A 21,388-nucleotide genomic window follows, 5' to 3' on the forward strand; every position below is an offset into this window, starting at 1 on the left:
CAAGTCAACATCGTTTTTTTAAGTTTAAGATTTGAATCTAATTTTATTTCACCTTTATTTCATTTCAATTAGATATTCGATTTTTAAAAATAGTTTTAGTTACGATTAGCAACACAATGTTGTTTGACTTTCATTGTATGGATATAAAGAGCCAAATAATGATTCAAAATATCTTCTTTTGTGTTCCACAGAAGAAAGTAACATTGTGTCTACACTTTACGTGACAAAGCAAACGCTTTATTTGTTCTTTGTGTCAGAAATAGCCTGAGTGCTTGGAATACATCCAAAATAGAACTGGCATAAGTTTACTGTCTGGGATTTGTCGTGGCGTGCCGAACTGCGCCGCGTCCAGTGTAGAAGGTGTCACTGATTATAATGGCTTCTGTTGTCTTTTGTCATTTCGAGCAGCTTGCGTCCAGTGTAGGTCTACACTAAGTCATCATACAGGTCGAGTGTTCTTTTGACTTCATCTCCCGCTCACGTTGAAAAACATCTCTTCCTCTTCCTGTGCGGACTTTCCTCAATCCATGTCGTAGATCTTTAATGCTAAGTCACTTCAGTTTGTTTGTTGCTAAACAAGCTCGATGTCCTCCATCACTCTTATATCATGTCAGAGATTTAACTGGTTAGCGGTAAATGACCGTATATGATCCATCCCTCTGTTTGTTGTGCCCTCAGACAAAGGCACGTAGATGTGTTTTCACAACGGAGGACAGCGATAGCGATCGTACACTGCAGTAACCGCTGAAGACCGTGAGACCCTGAGAACTTATCTGCAATCTCGACTCATTGTGCATATTATATTTCACACGCAGGGTATCTTTCTCAAGGAATGAAACTCCATTGCTGATCATGTTGTAAACGCATAATTTATGCTACATCAAGGTTGGTTGGGTATTACACTTTTGTGGTGCCACTGTGAAGAGTTTCACTAAGTTCATCAGAGGATGCATCAGAGTTTATGCATCAAGCTTCATTAATTTGGCTTTTGACGTATGTTTTAAAATACTGTAATTGTTTCTGTACACAATACACATATCACTCGGGCAGGGCAAGCTAGGCCAAGCTGCAGTGTTTGTTTCCATGAAACCGCAGTGACGTTTGTTTTAAAAGCAAACAGGCCTGTTTAGGCGGGTGAAAGAGAGGGAGAAAGGCAGAAAATTGAAGTGCAAAGCATGGAGTGCTGGAAAAAAGGGAGTTCGCAATAATACAGCCATTCACTAAAGTGTTGACTGCGGCCGGCCAGCTGTTTGCACATTCAGCGAGGTGCAACTCCTTCAGACTTCAAGCAGTGTTGTATTTTGTGGAGTTTTTGAACCACTTTGTGCCTTTTTTGCAAGCTGTTATTTCACTGCACAAGAAACAAGACCACACAATCCTTCCCAGATCCAGACACAGTCTTTGTATTATTAATAGCCCGTGTATGATGTAATTTACAGCTGTGCTTGTTTTTAACAGAAGTTGGTTGCAGCTCAAATCCGTTTTACATTTCTGTAGCATGACATAACTTCTAAAGAATGATTGCAAGAGAGATAGTTTAACCTATGAGACCAAGTTTGTTTTTTGTGAACCCCCCCCCTCTATATTTCTCTTTCTTTCTTTTTTTTCCCTCTCCATCCATCTCCCTTGTTTCTCAAAAGTCCAAACCGTGGCAGTCGTCAGCTGCATTCGAGAGAGAGGGTGAAACCTTGAAAGGAAACAGAATAAATAAAAGAAGAGGAAAGGAAATAAAGCAGTAGCAGGGTTGAGGGCCGTGTGAGGTTCAGGGGAAGGTGGTCTCGAACAGTGCCATCTCTGTTAGAGCAGCGGGAGGAAATCTCTCCGTATTCCTGTTGCATACTCCCAGCCCTCTCCACCAGACCATTCGGCAGGTGCTGCTGCACGTTCCCATCACTGATCTGAGCTCAGTTATATAGTTTTGTTTCATAGCAAGTAGCAATTCCAAGATTAAAGGGATACTCCACCGTTTTTTCATATTAAACTATGTTATTCCCTTAACTAAGACGAGTTGATGCATACCTCTCTCGTCTCAGTGCGTGCACTTAATCGCTCTGGCACGCCACGACACTTTGATAGCACTTAGCTTAGCCCAGTTCATTCATTAGGGACCAAACAGAGATGAAGTTAGAAGCGACCAAACACCTCCACGTTTTGTTTTCCCTATTTAAATAGTTACACGAGTTGTTACGCAACCAAGTATGGTGACACAAAATAAAACGTGGCGCTTTTCTAAGCAGGTAATATGGATAACTATAATGTATGGCGGAATAGCACTTGGGAGCACTTCAACTCTGCGCAGTAATAGGGAAAACGTGGAGGTGTTTGGTCGCTTCTAACTTCATCTCGGTTTGGTCCCTAATGAATGAACTGGGCTAAGCTAAGTGCTATCAAAGTGTACCACGCGCCAGAGTGATTAAGTGCACGCACTGAGACGAGAGAGGCATCAACTCGTCTCAGTTAAGGGAATAACACAGTTTAATATGAAAAAACGGTGGAGTATCCCTTTAAGGGTGCATCATGTGCCACTAAATGTATATGTGGCTTGAAAGTAGACATGGGCTGGTTACCGGTTTCAGAGTGTAAAGTCTTCAAAACCACTAAAATTTCTGTTATACCTTTCCTGTGGTATGAGCTGTTTTTTTTAAAGTCTTGTCAAAGACGGAAAGTGCAGGAATCCCTCAGGCTGTGTGCAGCGTAGAGAGTAACACGACGCCTCCTATTTAGTTTTGGAACGAAAATAGAAAACGCATGTGATGTAACAGTATATTCTGTGCATAAACTCTTATAGTGGCAGCAGCCTAATAAACCAGCGATTAATCATGTTAATCAAAGAACAAGACAAAGAGACTGAAGAACTTTTGTAACTTTAATTGTAAGCATTTCGTTACAAGCATTAATCTGTATTTTATTTTTTTACAATGAAAACCATCCATTGTTATTTTTAATGTGGTAAAATTTCAGTAGTTTTTCTTACCTGAATATAGGCTACTACTGTTTGACCCACCTGAAAAAATTAAAGCCATGGTTATTTCATTTTTCTTTTTAAAAGACATTTATTTAAATGTTTTCTCTCCTGACATACATGTTTACTACTGATCCAAATATTCTATATGTTGCTTAAAAATATATCGTGTTCAGTTCAATGGAAAAACTTTTTGTTTTGCCAGACATAAAAAAAAAACACATTTAGAGCTTTAATTGCGATACTATGAAACTGTAATATTTTTGCTTAGGTTATCATAACGTCAAAATCCCATAACGTCCCATGACTACTTAAAAGTCTTGGGAATGTAGCCTAGTGATTTTAAAGACTGTAGTGTTTAATAGCAGTGGTTTACTCTGCATGGGTCCTTCAACAATCACAAACTGTGTAAGCTGTAGCAAAAATGCAGCTGTAGCTTATCTTGGGCTTTCTTATACTGCCATTTTTTTTTTTAAAGTACTGGACTCAATAGCTTTTTATGCTGCTGAGTTTTATCACATCTTAAAGGTACTTTTATGCAATTTAAGTAATCGGCTGAGCCTCTCATGGTGGTAAGAGAAGACGTCAAATGGATAATTAAATGTATAAATTCAGTACCGAATAGTACATGACATTAGATTGCTCAGCCACAGATGGGAGTTGATTTGAATGGGTAAAACCATCAGGTTTCCCTTAAGGCTCCATCATTTTTATTGTATTTTTTTATTGTATTGTAGAATGGCTGATCAATCAAATATCAATCGTATAGTGCCTCCTCTAGCATCAGGGACTGCCTTTCATGATCATTGTGCATGAATCCTTGCTTTGTCTCGCTGTTCTTGTAAAATGAAATCCTCCTGGTACTATAAATTTGTTGGTTTGCATGCTCTGCACATTTGAGTCCTTCCCCACAGTGACTACATGATGTTGCAATCCAGATTTTGCTCTCAGGACAGTACATTTCTCTTCCTCTTCAACCCCCCAGTCCCGATTCACATGCTATCCATCATAAATATTATTATTAAAATAGTAATTGAATGTGGTGGATTTTAACTGTAACAAGATAATTGACAGGGCAGTTCAAACAGTGACTGGATGCATTAACTAAGCGAGAGAGTGTCCGTTAAAGACGTAATTATGGCGGAGTATGTCCCAAATCTTGCCTACTATTCTGCTACACACTCAAAGTATGTACTTTTTCTTCACAAAAACAGCACTTTTAGGGCATAGTATAAGTAGGCGAATTGGGACGCCACGCTGGTCTAAAAGAGGTTTCTCAAAAGCTGCCCTAATCAGAGATGGAACTAATAAATCTCCTCTTCAGGGGCGTCTTATCTCACTCCCTTCATGGCCTTAGGGATCCTATGATGGATAATGATCCTGGTTTGTCAGTGCTCTCTTGGCTTCTGAACACGGCCCAAACAACGGCTTTCAGAGCCGGTGGGAGAAAAGGTCTTTCAGGTGGCTTGTCATTGTAGGGTCGTCCACAGGTTACGCCTGGTCATAACTTATAAGCCGGATTTAATATCATGAGCCTTTTAGCTATACTTTTAGAGGTAGATGGTGTATTAGTTGCCATGTGATATGGCATCTGAGTCAAAGCTTAGTCTATATTTCAAAGTTAATAAATGTAAATGATGCTTCAAGAGTACGCCACAGGTAATAAATGAACACCGCAGGTCTGGCATAAGACCTTTAGCCCTTGTATAAATATTTTAACTGTAACCACACCTCTTTCCTCCTGTTCTCTTTACATTTTCCTGTGAATTTTGCTGGGTAGTAATTACAAAAGCAATGCAAATGGGACTAAACTTCCTGTATATGTCCTGTGGTCAGACATGTTTTCTTTCTGAGAATCCTGCTCTAATCTAAAACCGTTAGTCCAGCAAAGCATCAATACATGTTTACCATTCTCACTAAGGAAATTAAAACTTGAATGACAGGAACAATCAAGAAATATTGACGGGATGGCCTTTGCTTGTTTGTCACAACATATTGTTCCTGTAAGGCTGCAAACTTGCGTGTGCTTCTGGGGACGTGGCAAATTAGGCTGTTTTGAGAAGCTAGCTTGATGCTATTTGAGATACCAACATTTCTCCTCAAAGCCCCTGGTTCCCGGTACCCATCGAGTAGACACTCGAGAGAGAGGGTAGACCTGTTCCCAAATCATTGCTTTTCAATTTTCAGTGTTACGCAGGAGCCATTAGCGTGGATTTCTAGGCAGAATGTTTTCAAAAGCATCACTGTGAGGACTGGACCTAATGCGTACCTCATCTGTCAATACTGAGCTGGCTGTTTAAACCTGAGGCATACATAATTAATCATATGAGGCAGATAACAGGTGCTGGAGTTTTTAAATTGCTCATGGTTGCATTGCATTTGAAACGGGCTGTCTGAAATTGTAGCGTATGGATGTTTCAATAGCAGCTGCTGTTAACTAGAAAGTGGGTTGGCAGATGGCCTAGGTAGGCAGCTGCCTTTTGAGGTTGTTAGTCTAGTGACTGATTTGGAACTTGGGTAGCATACAAATTGAGCTCACATGGGACACTACACTTATAATGTGTTGCAATGAATTATAATATATTTATAATAAACATTTTGTCGCATTAGAAGATTAATGTGTAGAAAGTGTACCTGCTGGAAGACCGTTAATTCCTTCAGAGGTTTGTACTTTTGCTTTTAAACGCATCGTGTTTGGCTACAGGACAAATTACGTTAATAAATTTAAAGTTTGATTTCTGGAGCAGTTACATTTCATATTCGATGTGAGAGGAGAAAACCGATGCAGTAGTGTTATGATATTTTTAAGTATCAATGTCTAATTATAGCAATTTAGTTTTTAAAGTTTGTGTTTTAATCATATTTTAATTATCTGCATTAGTTTGGCACAAATAAACAATTAATTCAAATTCAGATTGACTGTGGGACAATGTTGGACTTCACAGGATTGCATGGAAAGCAAGTTTTGATATGATTCATGGCACTTCCAAGTGATTTCATTAGAATTCAATCTTGGTGCATTTTCATTAATGAAATATGCTGTGCTTCAATATTTTGCAATGCACAGTAGCCTATGTGTATTGCGTTAACATCAGTCACAAGCTCATAACATAGATTGCTGATATTAATAACTTTTCATTTGACCTACATTTGTGAAAACGGAACATTGATCTTATGTTTTGTTTTGGAAAGATGGCCTTTAACATTGATTCAACACATTAATATATTCCGTCTATCAGTGTAATTTTGATATTACTTGCTTGGTTGCTTGGATAGCTCTTGATAAAAGTAGCCTAGATCAGACATAAACCCTCCTTTCCACTTTAGACCTAATCTCACCTTTAAATGAGAAATATACTTGTTTGTTTCCTCAGAAACACGCCTGAACCTTGCTCTCTTTTTTCATTTTTAATCCAGCCTTCTGCTTCCACACATCTGTGCCATGTTACATTCAGTGTACATTCAATGCTGCATGGTTTAATATATCATACAATTTTTTGTAGCTGCTAACTTAAATAGAAGAAAGGTGTAAATAATAACAAGCGACTGTCGATAAAAATGTTATTAGCATCCTTTTTAAGGCACGTTGAATTTGCATGAGTAGAAGTGTTGCTATTGAGAAAAAGACACCGTATTAACTCAAGTTGACAAAGGACTTACCTGAAAATCAAAAAATGAAAATAATTTTTTTTGTCAATATTTGGCCTTCAGTATACAGTATAATAGTTGTATGACAGTTTGTCTACAGGAAATTGAATGTGTTTCCCTACAGTGCCCAGGCCTTGTGAGTGACTGGCCACCATCCATCTGTATCTAACCTCTGACAAGCCTCAGCCTGCACTCAGGGTCTGGAGATCGTCAGCTTTGAGCCACACATTTCTTTTGAACTTTGATTTCATTTGAAGAGATGAAAAGCTGATATTTTCACCCCTGCTTGCTCCCTGTTTCAGAAGTAAAAGATCAGCATTGGTACTTTTCTACAAACAGAATTGGACCAAAGGTTGGAGGCAACCGTGCCTAATTTCTTCTCCACCGCGGCTGGAAGATGATCAGGGGTCGTTTGTTGGGCGTAGTTTAATTATGATGAAAGCTACCAGGTTGGCTTTGGAACAGGTTCAGTTGAATGTCACTTTTGAATAAAATTGGCTCCAATCCGGATCATTAAGGGCATTTTGGTTTGTGTGTGTCTGTCTGGAGTCTTTCTCTTCTTTCTTCTCTTTGGGCTTCAAGGCAACCTAGAGCGTTAGACAGACTTCTTCCTTTGATAGAAGGCCTTTCTGCCAGAATTAATTATCTAGCATGTCGCTTGTGTGTGCCGTCCATTGCCGTCCGATTTTCTGACTTTTCCGTTTGATCTGGATCAAAATTACAGGTGTGAAACCTCCCCCAGACCACGGCCCGGACCAAACATGCAAAATTTGGTCTGATGAAATGCAATGCCACCTGAAGATGAAGAAACTTCCCTGACGGCGACGATAAATTGTTTGCACGACGAGGACGTTCATTTGGCGAACTTGAACTAGCCTCGCGTATAGTTGGTGCTGCAGGTGGTAATGCCATAAAAATAACAATATAGTTGCAACGATATGCGTCCGTTCATTCATTGCTGTCAAAGTTACCCACCGAATTGACAACAAGCTGACGTCAGACGCACGTCCGTTTTACAAACCAATCAATGTCAAGATGCAGCCCACATAGATGACGACAGGACGCAAGTATGTCATGTAAAGTTCTTTAGTGCGCTCGCATAATTGCAATGTGAAACCAAACCAAGACTTATCGAATGTATAAAATGCATCAAAACATGAACTTTGGTTCGGATCTTGGTGCGGACGTCACTTTCAGGTGTGAAAACGCCCGTAATGTAAAATGTTGCTTGTATCTCTTCGTCTCGTGGCTTAAGCGTCTGTGGTGCCCTTGTTTACAAAATCCACCATTTTTTGGTCTAACTTTGAGCTGAACCAGTTTTAGGGCTGTTCGTTGTTGAAGGGCATATCTGTGCCCCCTGCCGAGCGTTAATGATATTTTAGTAATGCATTGCCTGGCGGGGGGTTGTGGCGTGACTTTATTAAACTCTTCTCTGTGCCTAGAGGAGGAATCAAACACAGGACTGTCAGAGTGCTGGAGACTTCACAAACGTGGCTGTGTAATAAAAGCTAGAATTAATATGAGTATGTCATCGACCTCTCAAAGAAATATCTAATTTTGTCACCTTTTACAGAGTCTGGATTGTCAAGTGGATACGTATTGTACTTTCACTGATTAGATCATCTTTGGAAGTGCCCATTGTATAAAACCTGATGTAGAAATTGGGCATGGGTCACAATGGTCAAATAGTCAATTTTTTATTTCTTATTTTATATAGTTATATTGCCAGTTGCTCACCTGTTCTTTGTATCTCTGTTTTTCTTGCCTAACCTTAGACGCACACGTACAGTTCAAATGGGAAATCAGGGAGATATCCCTCAGTACCAGCAGGATTTGCAGTATGAAAATCAGTCTCTCTTTTTCTCTTCTCTTTCCTTCTCTTGTTCTGTCTCACTCGCATTTCTTTTTTCTTACGAATGCTTTGTCGAAATTATCCATAATTTATGTGTGTGTGTTCAGGAAGCCAGCTCGCTAATGGAGGTATGCATAATGCATTCGTCGTGCTTTTATTGGAGCCTCTGGTGGGCCAATCCGAGATTGAGGCGAGGACTGCGTCTGTTCCATGATGTACTAAGGTCTGGGAATAACCATGGATTCCACAATTTGACATATCAATATCTTTGAATTATGATATGATGAATATTGTGAAACAAGGTATTTTATTTTTGTCCTAATGCTCTTAGTATTGCACTTGGCTATTTCATTTAAGTTTAGCTTAAAAAATGTAAGGACTGTTTATTTCATTTGCTAAGATGCATTTCCAGTTTCAACATTGCAAATCTTAAAGTTTTTAATAATTTCATTTTTTTTTAATCGAATACACATTTTTAACACTTTACTTTGTATAGTTTACTGCCAAGGTATAACACTATTTTGTATAATTACAAAAAAACGGCTTAGGGAAACAATCTTCCTCTCTTCTTGTTCTGACTGACTGATATTTTTTGCCATATCGCTCACCCTAAATATAATTTAATAATATATTCCTGTGATGGCAAATCTGAATTTTCAGCATCATTACCCCAGTCTTCACATAATCCTTTAGAAATCCTTCAGGAAACGTTTGTTAGTGTAAAAAACGGGGATGGATATTTTTTGGATGAAAAGAAAGTTCTAAAGAACCTTTTTTATATATATATATTAAACGATGTGAAAGTTTATGCTATCACATTTGATCAATTTATTGTCTCCTTGCTCAAAAGTATTTAATTTGTATTAATTATTAAATTAATTTCTGACTAGTGTATATAATATAAATATGTAAATATGCATATAACATTTTATGTTTTATGCACAGTTTATGTAAGAGTTTTGCTGTAATGTATTGATTAGACTCAACATCGCCAGTAGCTAGTATACATCCACTATTCATTGTCAGAGGAACACTCGTTGAGTACAAAGGACGTCCAGCTGTACAGATTTTCATATTGAGCTTTGTTTCAGCATCTTTCTGTTCTGAAGTGGATGTCGGGTTTCCCCCTCTAAAACAATAGCAGCTTAAGTGTCAGGAAGTAGCCTACTTTAAATGTCTTTTCACATTCCTGCCTTTCTTGTCTCATAAAAGCTTCTGAGTGTGTTGGTGTATTTTATTGTATGTGTGAGTGTATTCCATTGTTTATAACTATATTGTCTCCTCTCCGGACAGTCACATGCTCTTGTTTGTTTGTTTGCTCTTTGTTGCAACTGTGGAATTAAAGAGGATTTTCTGTTCTGTAGAGTTAATCAAAGCACCCTTCTTAATCTGTGCGTCAGCCCGATCTCGGATGGAAGAAACCGTCACCTCGGATAAGAGTTCACATGGCTAATTGATTTTTAGATGCTTAAAACATTAGCCGTGCACATACTGTTCTCTCTCTGTCTCTCTCTTGAATAAATGCACGCACACTCTCAAACTGGCCAATCGCCCGGTTCTGCTCAGTCAGATCTGCAGCAAGATTGTGCCGAACACTCAGACTCTCCTCACGCACATTAATTCTAGCTCATTCATCCCGGGACTATAAAACTCTGGGATGAGAGTCTTGGTGGAAAATAGGATGGGCTGGTTTTGAAAAGTCACATGAGTATAAGAACTACTTTTGAAACTGAGATCTGAATACTCGGCAGAGACCTAAAACATATTTTCTGCACTGATCTGACAGACAGACTCTGCCTATTCTAACATCAACTCTTTCTGACCCCTCTGCCAGTGCACGGGATGCAGTCTCCAACCTTTTACTGTCATTTACGTATCGATCGGCACAAACAGCACTGTTGCTTATATGGTTGCTAAGCGGATGAGAGCTGACTCTGAGGGTAGTGTCGCGTAACCAGCCTTTTAACAGGAACAACTTCTCAACCAACAGTTTGACAACCACAGTTTTTTTTTATGCCATTTACGGGCCATCCATCCAATTTTTATGGATGAGATTTTGAAATTGTAATGCAACTATGATTTGTATTTTTAGTTTCTGAATGTTTTTACCCTACTTTTTTCATACCCAATACCATAGTTTTGAGGAAGCACTTTCTTTTTGATGCTATGAACAGTCGACGAAGTGAACGATTTGTGGGCATGCTGAGCCTATAGGTACCAAAAGTGGGAGAAGAACAACGTGTGTTTGTTTGTGATAGTTTCGTTGTCAGTAAGTTTTGCTCCCCGCTGATGGATATAAAGCTTTTAGATGTGGCTGATGTGTTTTAGTATGTGATGAGAGGGTTTCTTAGATGAGTTCGACTGGAGAGCTCAGGGGAGATCTGCCGTCTGCCAGAAAACTTCAAGGCCTCTGGGCTACTGCTTGCTTGCTTTGAGACTCTCTCTCACACACACACACACACACACACACACACACACACACACACACACACACACACACACACACACACACACACACACACACACACACACACACACACACACACACACACACACAAACACAATGCTCCGTCCTTCTGCTGCCTGCCTAGATTAATGAGACCAGTGTCATGCTTTGCCCAGTCAAACATGCATACACACTCTGTCTTATTCACAAGGGCCCAAAGGCAGGTGTTTAATAGATATTACTCCGTGCATAACCTCTAACCAAGCACTTTATTTACATCAACACGCCTCTCAGTGGACCTGTTAGAGTCATTAGACATCACTGCGGTTCTTTAATTAAACATCTCATGGGCTGGAAGAAAATGCAGATCTTCCAGCTGGAGAATAATCTGATTTTTCAGTTATTTTTTGTGTTTTTTCCTCATTGTTTTGATTTGATTGTCAAGGGCACATATGATGTGGGTTTCTGAAAGTGCATGTGATGAAGTGTACACATGGTCACAGGTCATGAGAATGACCGTCATGCTTCTAAATGAAACCGATCTAAGGTCATTGCTGTTGTGTAACTCGCACACACGGTAGTTCGGGCTTTTTTTTTCTCAGTTGTCTCTTGAAGTCTGTGTGAGGCTCAGTTTGAACCCCTACCTCACTGCTCATGCTAGACACTGCCTGGAGTCTTATTGATTTCTCCCTGATTTATTGACTTCAGCTTTAGTACTGTATTTTTAACAAATTTGTGTTGAACAAACCATTAACTCCTATTCAGCTTTGGCCAATAACTTGTTTTGCACCATTTTTTGCTATGGACATGATACTTCAAATCATGTGGTTTGTTTGAGGAGACTAGGTATGCTATTACTTTTCTAAGTACCGGTACCTACAATTTTCACCTTGTGGTCACTAAAAATAATTTCATTGAAGGCATGCATAGACTTTCATGGAAGGAGGAACATGAGACCAGAATCCATCTTAGTGTGTCTTTAACAAAGACAGCCTCATTATGCTAGTGTTTTCATGTGTTTAGTGTTTTCTTCTTTATTTCTCTATGGCATCTCCATCCAGCGGTGTAAGCCGTATTCTTAGTAAATGAGTCTCGAGATGCCATGTGTTTTCATCTCTTTGTGGATGAAAGACAAAGAATGGAAAATGAATTCATCTTTTCTTTAAATGTCAAACTTTTGGACATTGATTTTTACATTCTGGATTAATCTCTGAATTATTAATAAAAATTATTAGGCTGGTAAAGTTATACCGTAATCAATAATAGGGGTGTGATGAGACGATTTTAAGAAATCCTCAATGACGAAATACATGACTAGACAAAAGTCTGCATGTGCATTTGAAATGTTTTAACTAATCATCTTGTAATGAATGCCGTATCAGTTCTACTTTCTGAGTATGAATTATCATATGCAGTAAAAGACCACAATACTGTACAACTTTTACAGCACTGTAAAAGGTTTTGCCACAAACTCAACTGACTGGCTTCTCTCCTGTACATGATTTATGAGCCTGCTGCACTACGTACAAATCTGCCACTCATGTGGGATGAGCTGGATGGAATTTAAGCAACCGCTATCCAACTGAATTAAATGGTTTTTATTTCTATAAAAAGTAAAACGCCATTGGAGGCGCAATGTAAACGTAGCGGTAGCGGTGACATATTCTAACCCCATATTTCACCCTCACACTCCGTCATGGCAATATCGCGAGACCGCTTTTTCACCTCGACGAGACATCTTGTCACATTTTAATCTCGTCACACCTCTAATCAATAATAATTTTTTCAGTGTTTGGACCTTCTGCATCCTGGCTCTGTTCGACCACAGACGTGGAAGAGCTTGAGGCTGGAGGAACTCCTGGCAATATCTCTTTCTCTCTCTCGGTGTCCTTATGGGATTTGGAGGAAATGCTTTCTGCTCAGACCCTTTGTTCCGTTATTCCCTAAACTAGGACCTGCTTCCTCCCCACCCACATCTAACCTTAACTGTTTAACCGTCTCACCACAAAGGGTCAAAACACGTCATCTTTTGGTATTTCTCTGCACTGGGGAAAATTGAATTTCGGCTCTTCCCCACAAGGGTGAATCTCAGGAAACTGGTCAAGAACAATAAAAGCGGCATTATTAAATACATTCTGAATGATGAAAATTAAGCTTATTTTTTAGGACCATTGAGATATATTTATTGATATGTTTGACAGTTTTAAATAAATTTTTCTTGTTACTGTAAAAATAATTAAAAAATCTCCTTCTCTGTACTGTAATATGAAAAGGTTATAGAAATTTTAATGTTTACACATCGTGAAATGAATTTAGTTTTAGCAGCTTTTCATTTAAAAATGATTTTCATTATTACAGTATTAAGAATGTAGTTTTAATTTGTCCTAAAAATGGAAAATTATAATTTGAATGAATAATTTAGTTATAATATAATGAATTTTAATGATTTTGTTAATTATTAAAATTCAATTATTCTGTTGATTTTTGGAGTCAAGTATGACCTGGTCATTTCTTTGTGAGATCCACCCTCTAACCATTGCAGGTATTATAATATTTGTGGTCATGGCAGCATTGGTGAGATGCCACAAGCTAAACTTCTTCATTCCTGTGGTTTAGACATCGCTCGGTCGTGTAAGGTAATACTGTTCACCTCACAAACAGAAAACAGGACTGGAGAAAGTCCGTCGGTTTAAAAGCCTGTAGAAAAAACAATTGGAATATTAAAACATTACACCATCTGAACAGCCTGTCATATCAGACCAGACCAGACTGGTTGGTGCAGCCCAAGAAAGCCAAGACCGACCGCAGGCTAGGAATAAAGAACCAAGCACCCTAAATTATAGAACAACTCAATGGCGATTATCTCAGTCATGAAAACAGCCCGATTAGGAGTTCATTACTGCTGCTGCTGAGCTTGTAAAATCTGACACAGCACTTTGTTGAACTTTCAGAGCTGTACTTTTTAAAGGACCCAAAATGATTGATGCAGCTGTGGACTAGAGGCTGTTAACGCCTCTGTCACGATAAGCCTAATAGTGCAGTGGGCCCATGCAAGCGCTATTATATTCTGTCCATGTTTGCTGCTTCCTTTCTGTTTGAATGAAGAGTTTTGCGGTGCTGATGGAGGCCTGGGGTGTTGAGGCTCTAACAGGGGTGTGTGTGTGTGTGTGTGTGTGTGTGAAGCTGGTTCAGCTGTAATTGTTGTGACCTAAATGATGGTAAACAGTGGCATTGCTGTCCACACAACCAGAGCCACATTGACACTGGCCTCTTTGTCCTTCTCTTTCCACCCCCTCCGATATACATATATACACACACACACACACACTGACCATTTGTAGCTCCATAAGGGCTATAGGGAGCAGGATGGCCCCAAGCAGACGGGACTGGCATGGATTTCCCTCCCTGGTGGAAACTGTAAGAAACGGGACTCTGGGACAATGGCCACGTGACTCTCTTTGGCATCTTAGGAGCCAAGCGTGGAAAGAGTCTTTTGTTTCTACTCTTCGTTTCCCAATATGTTACATCACACTTCCACTAATACACACGTGTGAGATGTTGTGGAAGCTGTTTAGATGTGAGTTAGGTGCACGCTAATGTGGTTTTCAGAGCTTCTGGATTTCCTTTTAGGTTTAGAGATATTTCTTTGGGGGCTTTCACACTGGGCATGTTTGTGGACACAGTCTTTGACCGTTTTCAGAACAGCTCTGTCATTGCCGATTCATTATCTATCCAGCGGTTGTTTTAGCGATGAAACCATTAACTAACAGAGTAATTTTAGTAAGACTTTGTCCAGTCTTCTCAGTACTCAGTAGCCAGTCTCTGTAAAAACAAAAACAGAATTTATTTGAAATATAATTTTTTGTAACAATGTATTTTTTATATTTTTGTTTAAAAAAAAATCGACTTGAACAGTATTATATATTGACAAGTATCAGTAACAATTTTCAAAATTTCTAATGTTTGAGTGCTATATATTTTTACCCTTCTTATCCTACTTGGAGTATTATGTTCTATGCCACATTTTCACATCAAACTCCACTGAAATGTGTAGAAGATTCCAACAATTTAGTCTCAATTTCAGGGTGCTGTCTTTGCTGTCTGCCTTATAGCACACTAGGTTTTTGACAGAGTTAGTGTGTGTCACAGTTGAACAGCAGGTGCAGCCGTTTTGAAGGTGTCTCACCCACAGACCAATAAAAGCTTGTTTACTGAACACACAAACTTCCCACTACGTCACCAAAGAATGGTGTGTGTTGGAGTTTCAGGCATTACGAATGTGTGCAATAGCTTGTGAAACCACCAAACAAATGTGCGACACATTTGAACTTTTGTCTCAGTCTTGTTAAGAACAACATTTCCTAACTCTATCGATATGACCACTGGGCGATAAAACAACCTTGGGGAAGAAATTAAGGCTATCAAATAAGCAGGCAAATAAAAATTTCAGACAGCCCAATAAACGGCTGACAGTTTTATCCATTTACTAGATATAAACGGGGGCATAAAAACAATCAGACTCGCGCATCTGCGGGGCATCATCAGTCTGCGGTCTAGTCTCCGGTGCATTGATCAGGGCCAACCGCACCAGAAGTGTTTGACTGGTTTCAGAACAGCTCTGTCATTGCCGATTCATTATCCAGCGGTTGTTTAAGCAGGCGTGTAACATTTCAAATGGCCCAAGAGACACTGCAAAGATGTTCTGCACTTATTAAACCATCGCTTCATTAATCCAAAGTATTCGGTTTGTGAGTGTGCATTTGTCAGGGTGTTCTTATATTTTTTCAAATAGTACATCATTCATAAGTTTTTTTAATTGATAGTCACAGGCCAATACGTTGAAACGGTTAACTTGCATCGAGTGCAAGCAGTGTTGTTTTTTTTAGTAAGACTTTTTGTTCATTTAACATCACTCTGCACAGAGAAACCTAATGGAAATGGCTTGTTTTGTGTTTCAGCTCTCAAGCTTTTAGTTCAGTCATTCAAGTCTTGTTTAATGGATCCTCAGACTATATTACAAAGGGAACTGCATGTGACTTCAAGATGGTAAAAGTAAAATGTGGCTAATTGACATTTAATTATTTAGGGCAAGTTGGCTTCCTGCGGTGTGACATGCAATACTTTTTATATATTTTATGTGCACAGCCCATTGCACCACAGCTCTGACACATTCATATTTATTAGAACCTAATTTCTGATGCTTGTTTATTGGGGGGAAAAAAGCTCATGGACAGGTTTTTTGTTAACTACCCATGTATGCTTAATTTTTTTAATGTATTTTGTATAAAGGCTCCCTTCAGATTATTAGACTAGTACCAGAGAGCAGAAGAGAACGGAGAAGAGTGAGATGAATTTATTAAGTGAACAGTCAGAGAGATCACGCTCTGCTTGTGAAGGCCTGGAGATTCCCAGAATTTGAGCAGAAAGGAGCTAATGCCTAGCAACCGCGCCACAAAGAGCGGAGAACTGTGAGCTTCTAGAGCATTGAATGCAAAAACCCAAAGGACGAATGAAGTAAGAGCGAGAGAGCAAGAACTTGAGTCTGTTTGATCACACACATGATCTTAGCATTTTAAATAAGTAAATTTACTTGCTTAGGATTTCATAAGTTGAGAGCTGAGAGACCGTAAAACTGGTTAGGCGAAGACCAACCTAAAAAAATAAGACGAGCAGAGTGGACAGACGGAGACAGATGTGTACTGCTGTAACCTGGGTCGCAGCTGCAGCAACAAAACCGAATTATTCTTGTCGGCACTGTGAACCTGTGTGCCTCAGACCATAATGACCATAAAAACTCAGCCAGACACACTGGCCCCAGATCAGGAGTAGACACCTGAGCTCACTGGCACATTGCTGTACTGTATTGGTGCACCTCTCATTAGCGTAGCCCATGCTGTCATTCACAAGCCCACGCTTTCCCTCAGATCCGAGGTACCGCAACCATGTGATGCGTTGAGGTGTTTGGACAGCATAAACAACACCTGATACCAGGCCATTTGCGCACATGTGGAGGTCTTGAGTCAACATGAAATGGCCAATATTTTTGGTAGAGTTTTTATTATTAATTTATTTAATTGTGCCTCTCATTTCCTCTCTTTTTACATCTTTGTTTCCATCTCATTCTCACTTAAAGTTCATCTTTAAAAGCACTAATAATTTGATAATTGTTTTATGCTGTAAATTATGATGTTGTGATGCCTAAATTCTCTTTAGTTTTTGATTTTATTTTATAAAAATCGCCATAATGTGAAATAATTATCGTGCATCCCTGAAAAATGCAAATCCCGCTGTTTTTCTTTCTTTCTGATAATTATTTTTAAGTTATGCTGATACTGATCAATTGTGGATATTAATCTTCTTTACCACTTTGGATTTTTTTATTATTATTGTTCTTAAGGAAAAAGTACTGTAAGTGAATATTCTGGCCAAGATGTGCATATTGCTTTGGACGTTAGCTCATGAAGTGAAAACAGGCCATATAATAAATACTCTTAGAAACAGGATAAACACGATTACTGTCCCAGTGGAAACGCTGGTAATGTTTAAAATTAGTTTTGTGGGAGATGGCACACGAATTTCAGTTCTGAGACCCTACAAAGGATCTATAACCATAATTGGACAAATGGGAGAGATGTAGCATGCTTCAGTGTGTAGCTCATCTAAGATCCTTTAAAAGAGAGTTTTGCAGGTAATCATCACACAACTTCTGTTCGGTTGAGTGCTGCTCATGCAACGACCTTTTGTCTTTTGTTATGGTTTAAAGCGTGTTCCGTGGAAGTGTCGCCAATGCCTGATGTTTTATTCACAGACAATAACTAAAACATACACGGCCACATCCTGCAGGTGCACAACATTACTTGTGTGAATACAAATACACAATAGATGGGGTGATTCATACAGGCATTAATTTTCCCATGCGGGCCGTCCCGTCTCCTGTCTGTCCTCTAAGGGATTGAGCACAATAGGAGTTCACAGCTTGCGTTTGTGTTCAATTGTTTATTAAAACCTTTTAAATACTCATGATTGCATGCTCCTACTCTTAAATAATCATCAAAAGTCAGAGGAAGAAATTTGGATAAAAAAAATAAATAAAAAAAAACGTTAAGAAGAATCACAACAACTATTTAGATAATTTTATTGATAACTATATCCATCCACACCAAAGCGCGATCACTGCAGTTGGCATGTAAAATAAACAAAACTCTTTAAATGCTTGAGCTCTGTAAAGCCAATTTTGTCAATTTTGCTTTTTAAACCAGAAAAATACAACAACAAAAAACATCAACATAATGAATATCATTTTCAGTGATGTGCAAAATTGTACATATCTGTGATTTAAAAAAAATTTTTTAGGGTTTCATGACCTTTCAATGCTAACATTCTAAACATGCAGTAACAGCAAAAATCTCTCAAATGAAAGCCGCAAACTGTTGCATAATTAAAGTTTGAACGGCTGCCGTCTCTGTAAGATGTGGGAGATCTGATTTTGCATGTTTTAGGTGTTGACACCAGCTGCTCAAGTGTGAAGTTGTCTCTTCACATAGAAAAGTGGGTGTGTGAATGTGACATGTTGACAGGTGTGCTAACACCAGGATTTTGAACTCAGTATCTTTTGAGATCCTACCACACACTAGGGATGAGTCACGATTTTCGAATATTCGATTAGTCGATTTAATTATAGAATATTGAATAAGTTGTGCGATTGTCTAAATATTGTTTTTGGCTGTGACGCGTTCATGTAACCAAAGGGTGGCGATGCAAATATCGCACCTAAAAGCTGTCAATCAACTCTCAGACAACAAAAGAAGAACACATGGTCTCAGAGCTTGTTGGAAATATTACCATATAGGCATATATATATATATATATATATATGTATGGTGATATTTACTCCATAGCAGAGAGCGCCTTTCTGAAGATTTCACACTTGAAGGACCGCTCGCTCAACCCAGAATGCCCTTTATGACATGCTGGTTTGGAAATGTTTGAAATAAGTATGCCCACGACTAAAGTTTTTTTTTTTTTTTTTTTTTTTTAGTTGATTTAGTAGTTGTTCATTTAAGCCATTAGTCTAATCGCATATTTATATTAATTTAATTACTTAAATATAAACTGGAGAGAATACTAAACCACAATGAGCGTTTACGTAATATATAGCCTATTCCACACTCAAGCACACGCATAAGGTTTGCCAAAAAGAACCAGCAAAAGTAATGATTATGAATGTTAAATATAGCAAGGGGACATTTTAATTGTTTATTAATAAACTAGTGTTTTCTGTGTCAGTAGCTATGTTTTCATCCACACGTTTTTATCCAAATTAAGTGATATCGAATGAAAAATGCCTTATGGAAACAGTAAAATTCGATTGAATTTCATGAATATAGATTCAAATGAAATGCGTTTGGTCTCATAGGATTTTATCTTGATCGATATACGGCTTATGCGATAAACGCTGATGGAAACGTTATTTGCCGAATAAATAATGAATTGCATTTTGTCTAGCAAAACTTTGTTTGCAAATGTTGGCTTGAATGTTGTGCGATTTTGTGCGAAAATGAATGGAAACACCTTAAAATGTCTCAAATCAATTCAATATACCAATTTGATCGCACAACAGCATGTGACGTCATTACGCACAGGGTTTTATTCGCTTTAAAGCTGTTGGATGGAAACACACTTTCACCAGCTTTATTCGCATACGTTTTTTTACCGCACTTCAGATAATTCGATTGACAAGTGGATGGAAACTTAGCTAGTGTCGGACTCGGCTGCAAAGAATCTTCGCAGTAGTGAACGCGATTTGCAAACAACTCCCAGCGATCTTTGAATATAATTTTTTCTTGAAATGCCCATCCCTACCACACACACTCATTTCTTTATTATCTTCTGATACCGTTTCATTGGAGTTTGAGGGCAGCATTTCATGGTTTCCGCTCAGTTTAGAGCGTAAGCTGGGTTTAGAGTTGTGTAAGAGGGTCTCAGACTGACGGCCGGGGGCAGCGCTCTATCTCGGAGCTGCATGTCATGTGACGCTAACATGTTTCCCTGAGCGCAAATGTGCCAGTCTGCATCTGATGCGTTGGTCTGACGTGTGCATGTTTGTTTTTGAGATGTTAGTAGGTGCTTGTGGGAGCTTTTTGATTCTTGTGGACGGCCGTTATGTTTTGTGTGTTTATATAATGCTCAAATGAGGGAGTTAGATGCCAAATGAGTAGCATGCCCCCCACAGGCCTGTGGAAATTACATTGATAAGACCTCGTTTCCTGTTTGTGAAGCACTCAGACATCTCCATTAAAGGCCAAACTTGATAAACACCAGGTCTGGCAGAGAATGGAATGCTGAAGATCGACTGCTAAGTCAGCAAGACTTGAGTTACTGGAAGTATAGGCTACACACACACACACACACGCACACACACACGATGCAGGCTGGGCATTAGCACTAAGACTCGGACTAGACGGAGGAAAAAAACTGTGTGACTGTGTGCTTGCTTTCCTGTCTGAAGATGAAATGGGTGCATGAGTGTGTTTTTTAACCCTGTTTGTTTTGTGTTTCTGTCACAGGTGCTGGAGAATCGGGGAAGAGCACCATCGTAAAACAGATGAAGTGAGTGAATCGACAATTTTCTCTCCTCAAAGTCTCTTACTCCCTTTCAGACAGATGTTAATGCTGGTGTGGATGATATGAGAGGGAGCAGCTGCAACTCTACAATTAGAAAATCTTGAAAAAGAAAATAACTCAAATACGCACACACGTTCGTTCACATGGCACATTGAGAGTTTTTTTTCTTTGCCCCTGATTAATGAACTCAAAAGTGCACATACTCGTACACAAACCCCTGAGCTCCAAGTCTGGTTTAGAATCATTCATTTCATTTTCACAGCTTCAATGAAGCAGTTCTAAGGCCGCTAGCTAGTCAATTGAATAGAATGGAATATAAATTCAACGTACATCACCAGAGAAAACTGTTGTTTAACCGAAGGATCGAGTTGACATTTTTATGTTTTTTTTAATTTTTTTTTATTAAAAGCAGGCATGGATGAATGACTAACAATAAGATCAATAACATGCCTTTTGAGAATAAATGGGGTGAATTTCTTTTTCATTGCCGACTTTAATTAGTGCAAGTTGTTCAAGTTTATTTCACAATAGCGAAAAAGCAATCATGGAAGACAGTTTACATTAATTCTTGCTATAGCACCCCTTGTGACAATAATAATACATGAAATCGTGTTTGCCTTGTTGGTGTACTTGAGAGGAGTGTTTTCAGGTCTTACAGATAGATAGTACGTCTCAAAACCGAGCAAGTTGCCTACCTAGACAGAATTTAACATTAGGATTTTTGCAACCATAACACTAAAGGCTGAAACTGCTGTTAACTTGCATGTCATCTTAGCTCACGCTCTCATAAACAGCTGTGGATGTGGGAGTGTGCGTGTAGTCAGGCCCCTGGAAGCAGATAATACTGTTTATCTGA

General features: G+C 38.9%; 1 protein-coding gene across 4 annotated transcripts in view; it reads left to right on the top strand.

Moving 5' to 3' along the window:
* gnai2a (guanine nucleotide binding protein (G protein), alpha inhibiting activity polypeptide 2a) overlaps positions 1-21,388 on the top strand; it is a 54,573-nt gene that overhangs the window by 19,180 nt on the left and 14,005 nt on the right. For all 4 annotated transcript variants that reach the window (XM_079596565.1, XM_079596566.1, XM_079596567.1 and 1 more), the window contains one exon: positions 20,475-20,517. In XM_079596565.1, the coding sequence (XP_079452691.1) occupies positions 20,475-20,517 (43 nt within the window). The remainder of the gene's footprint in view (positions 1-20,474; positions 20,518-21,388) is intronic.

The sequence above is a fragment of the Phoxinus phoxinus genome (genome assembly GCF_949152265.1).
Source record: "Phoxinus phoxinus genome assembly, chromosome: 22".
Classification (NCBI taxonomy): domain Eukaryota; kingdom Metazoa; phylum Chordata; class Actinopteri; order Cypriniformes; family Leuciscidae; genus Phoxinus; species Phoxinus phoxinus.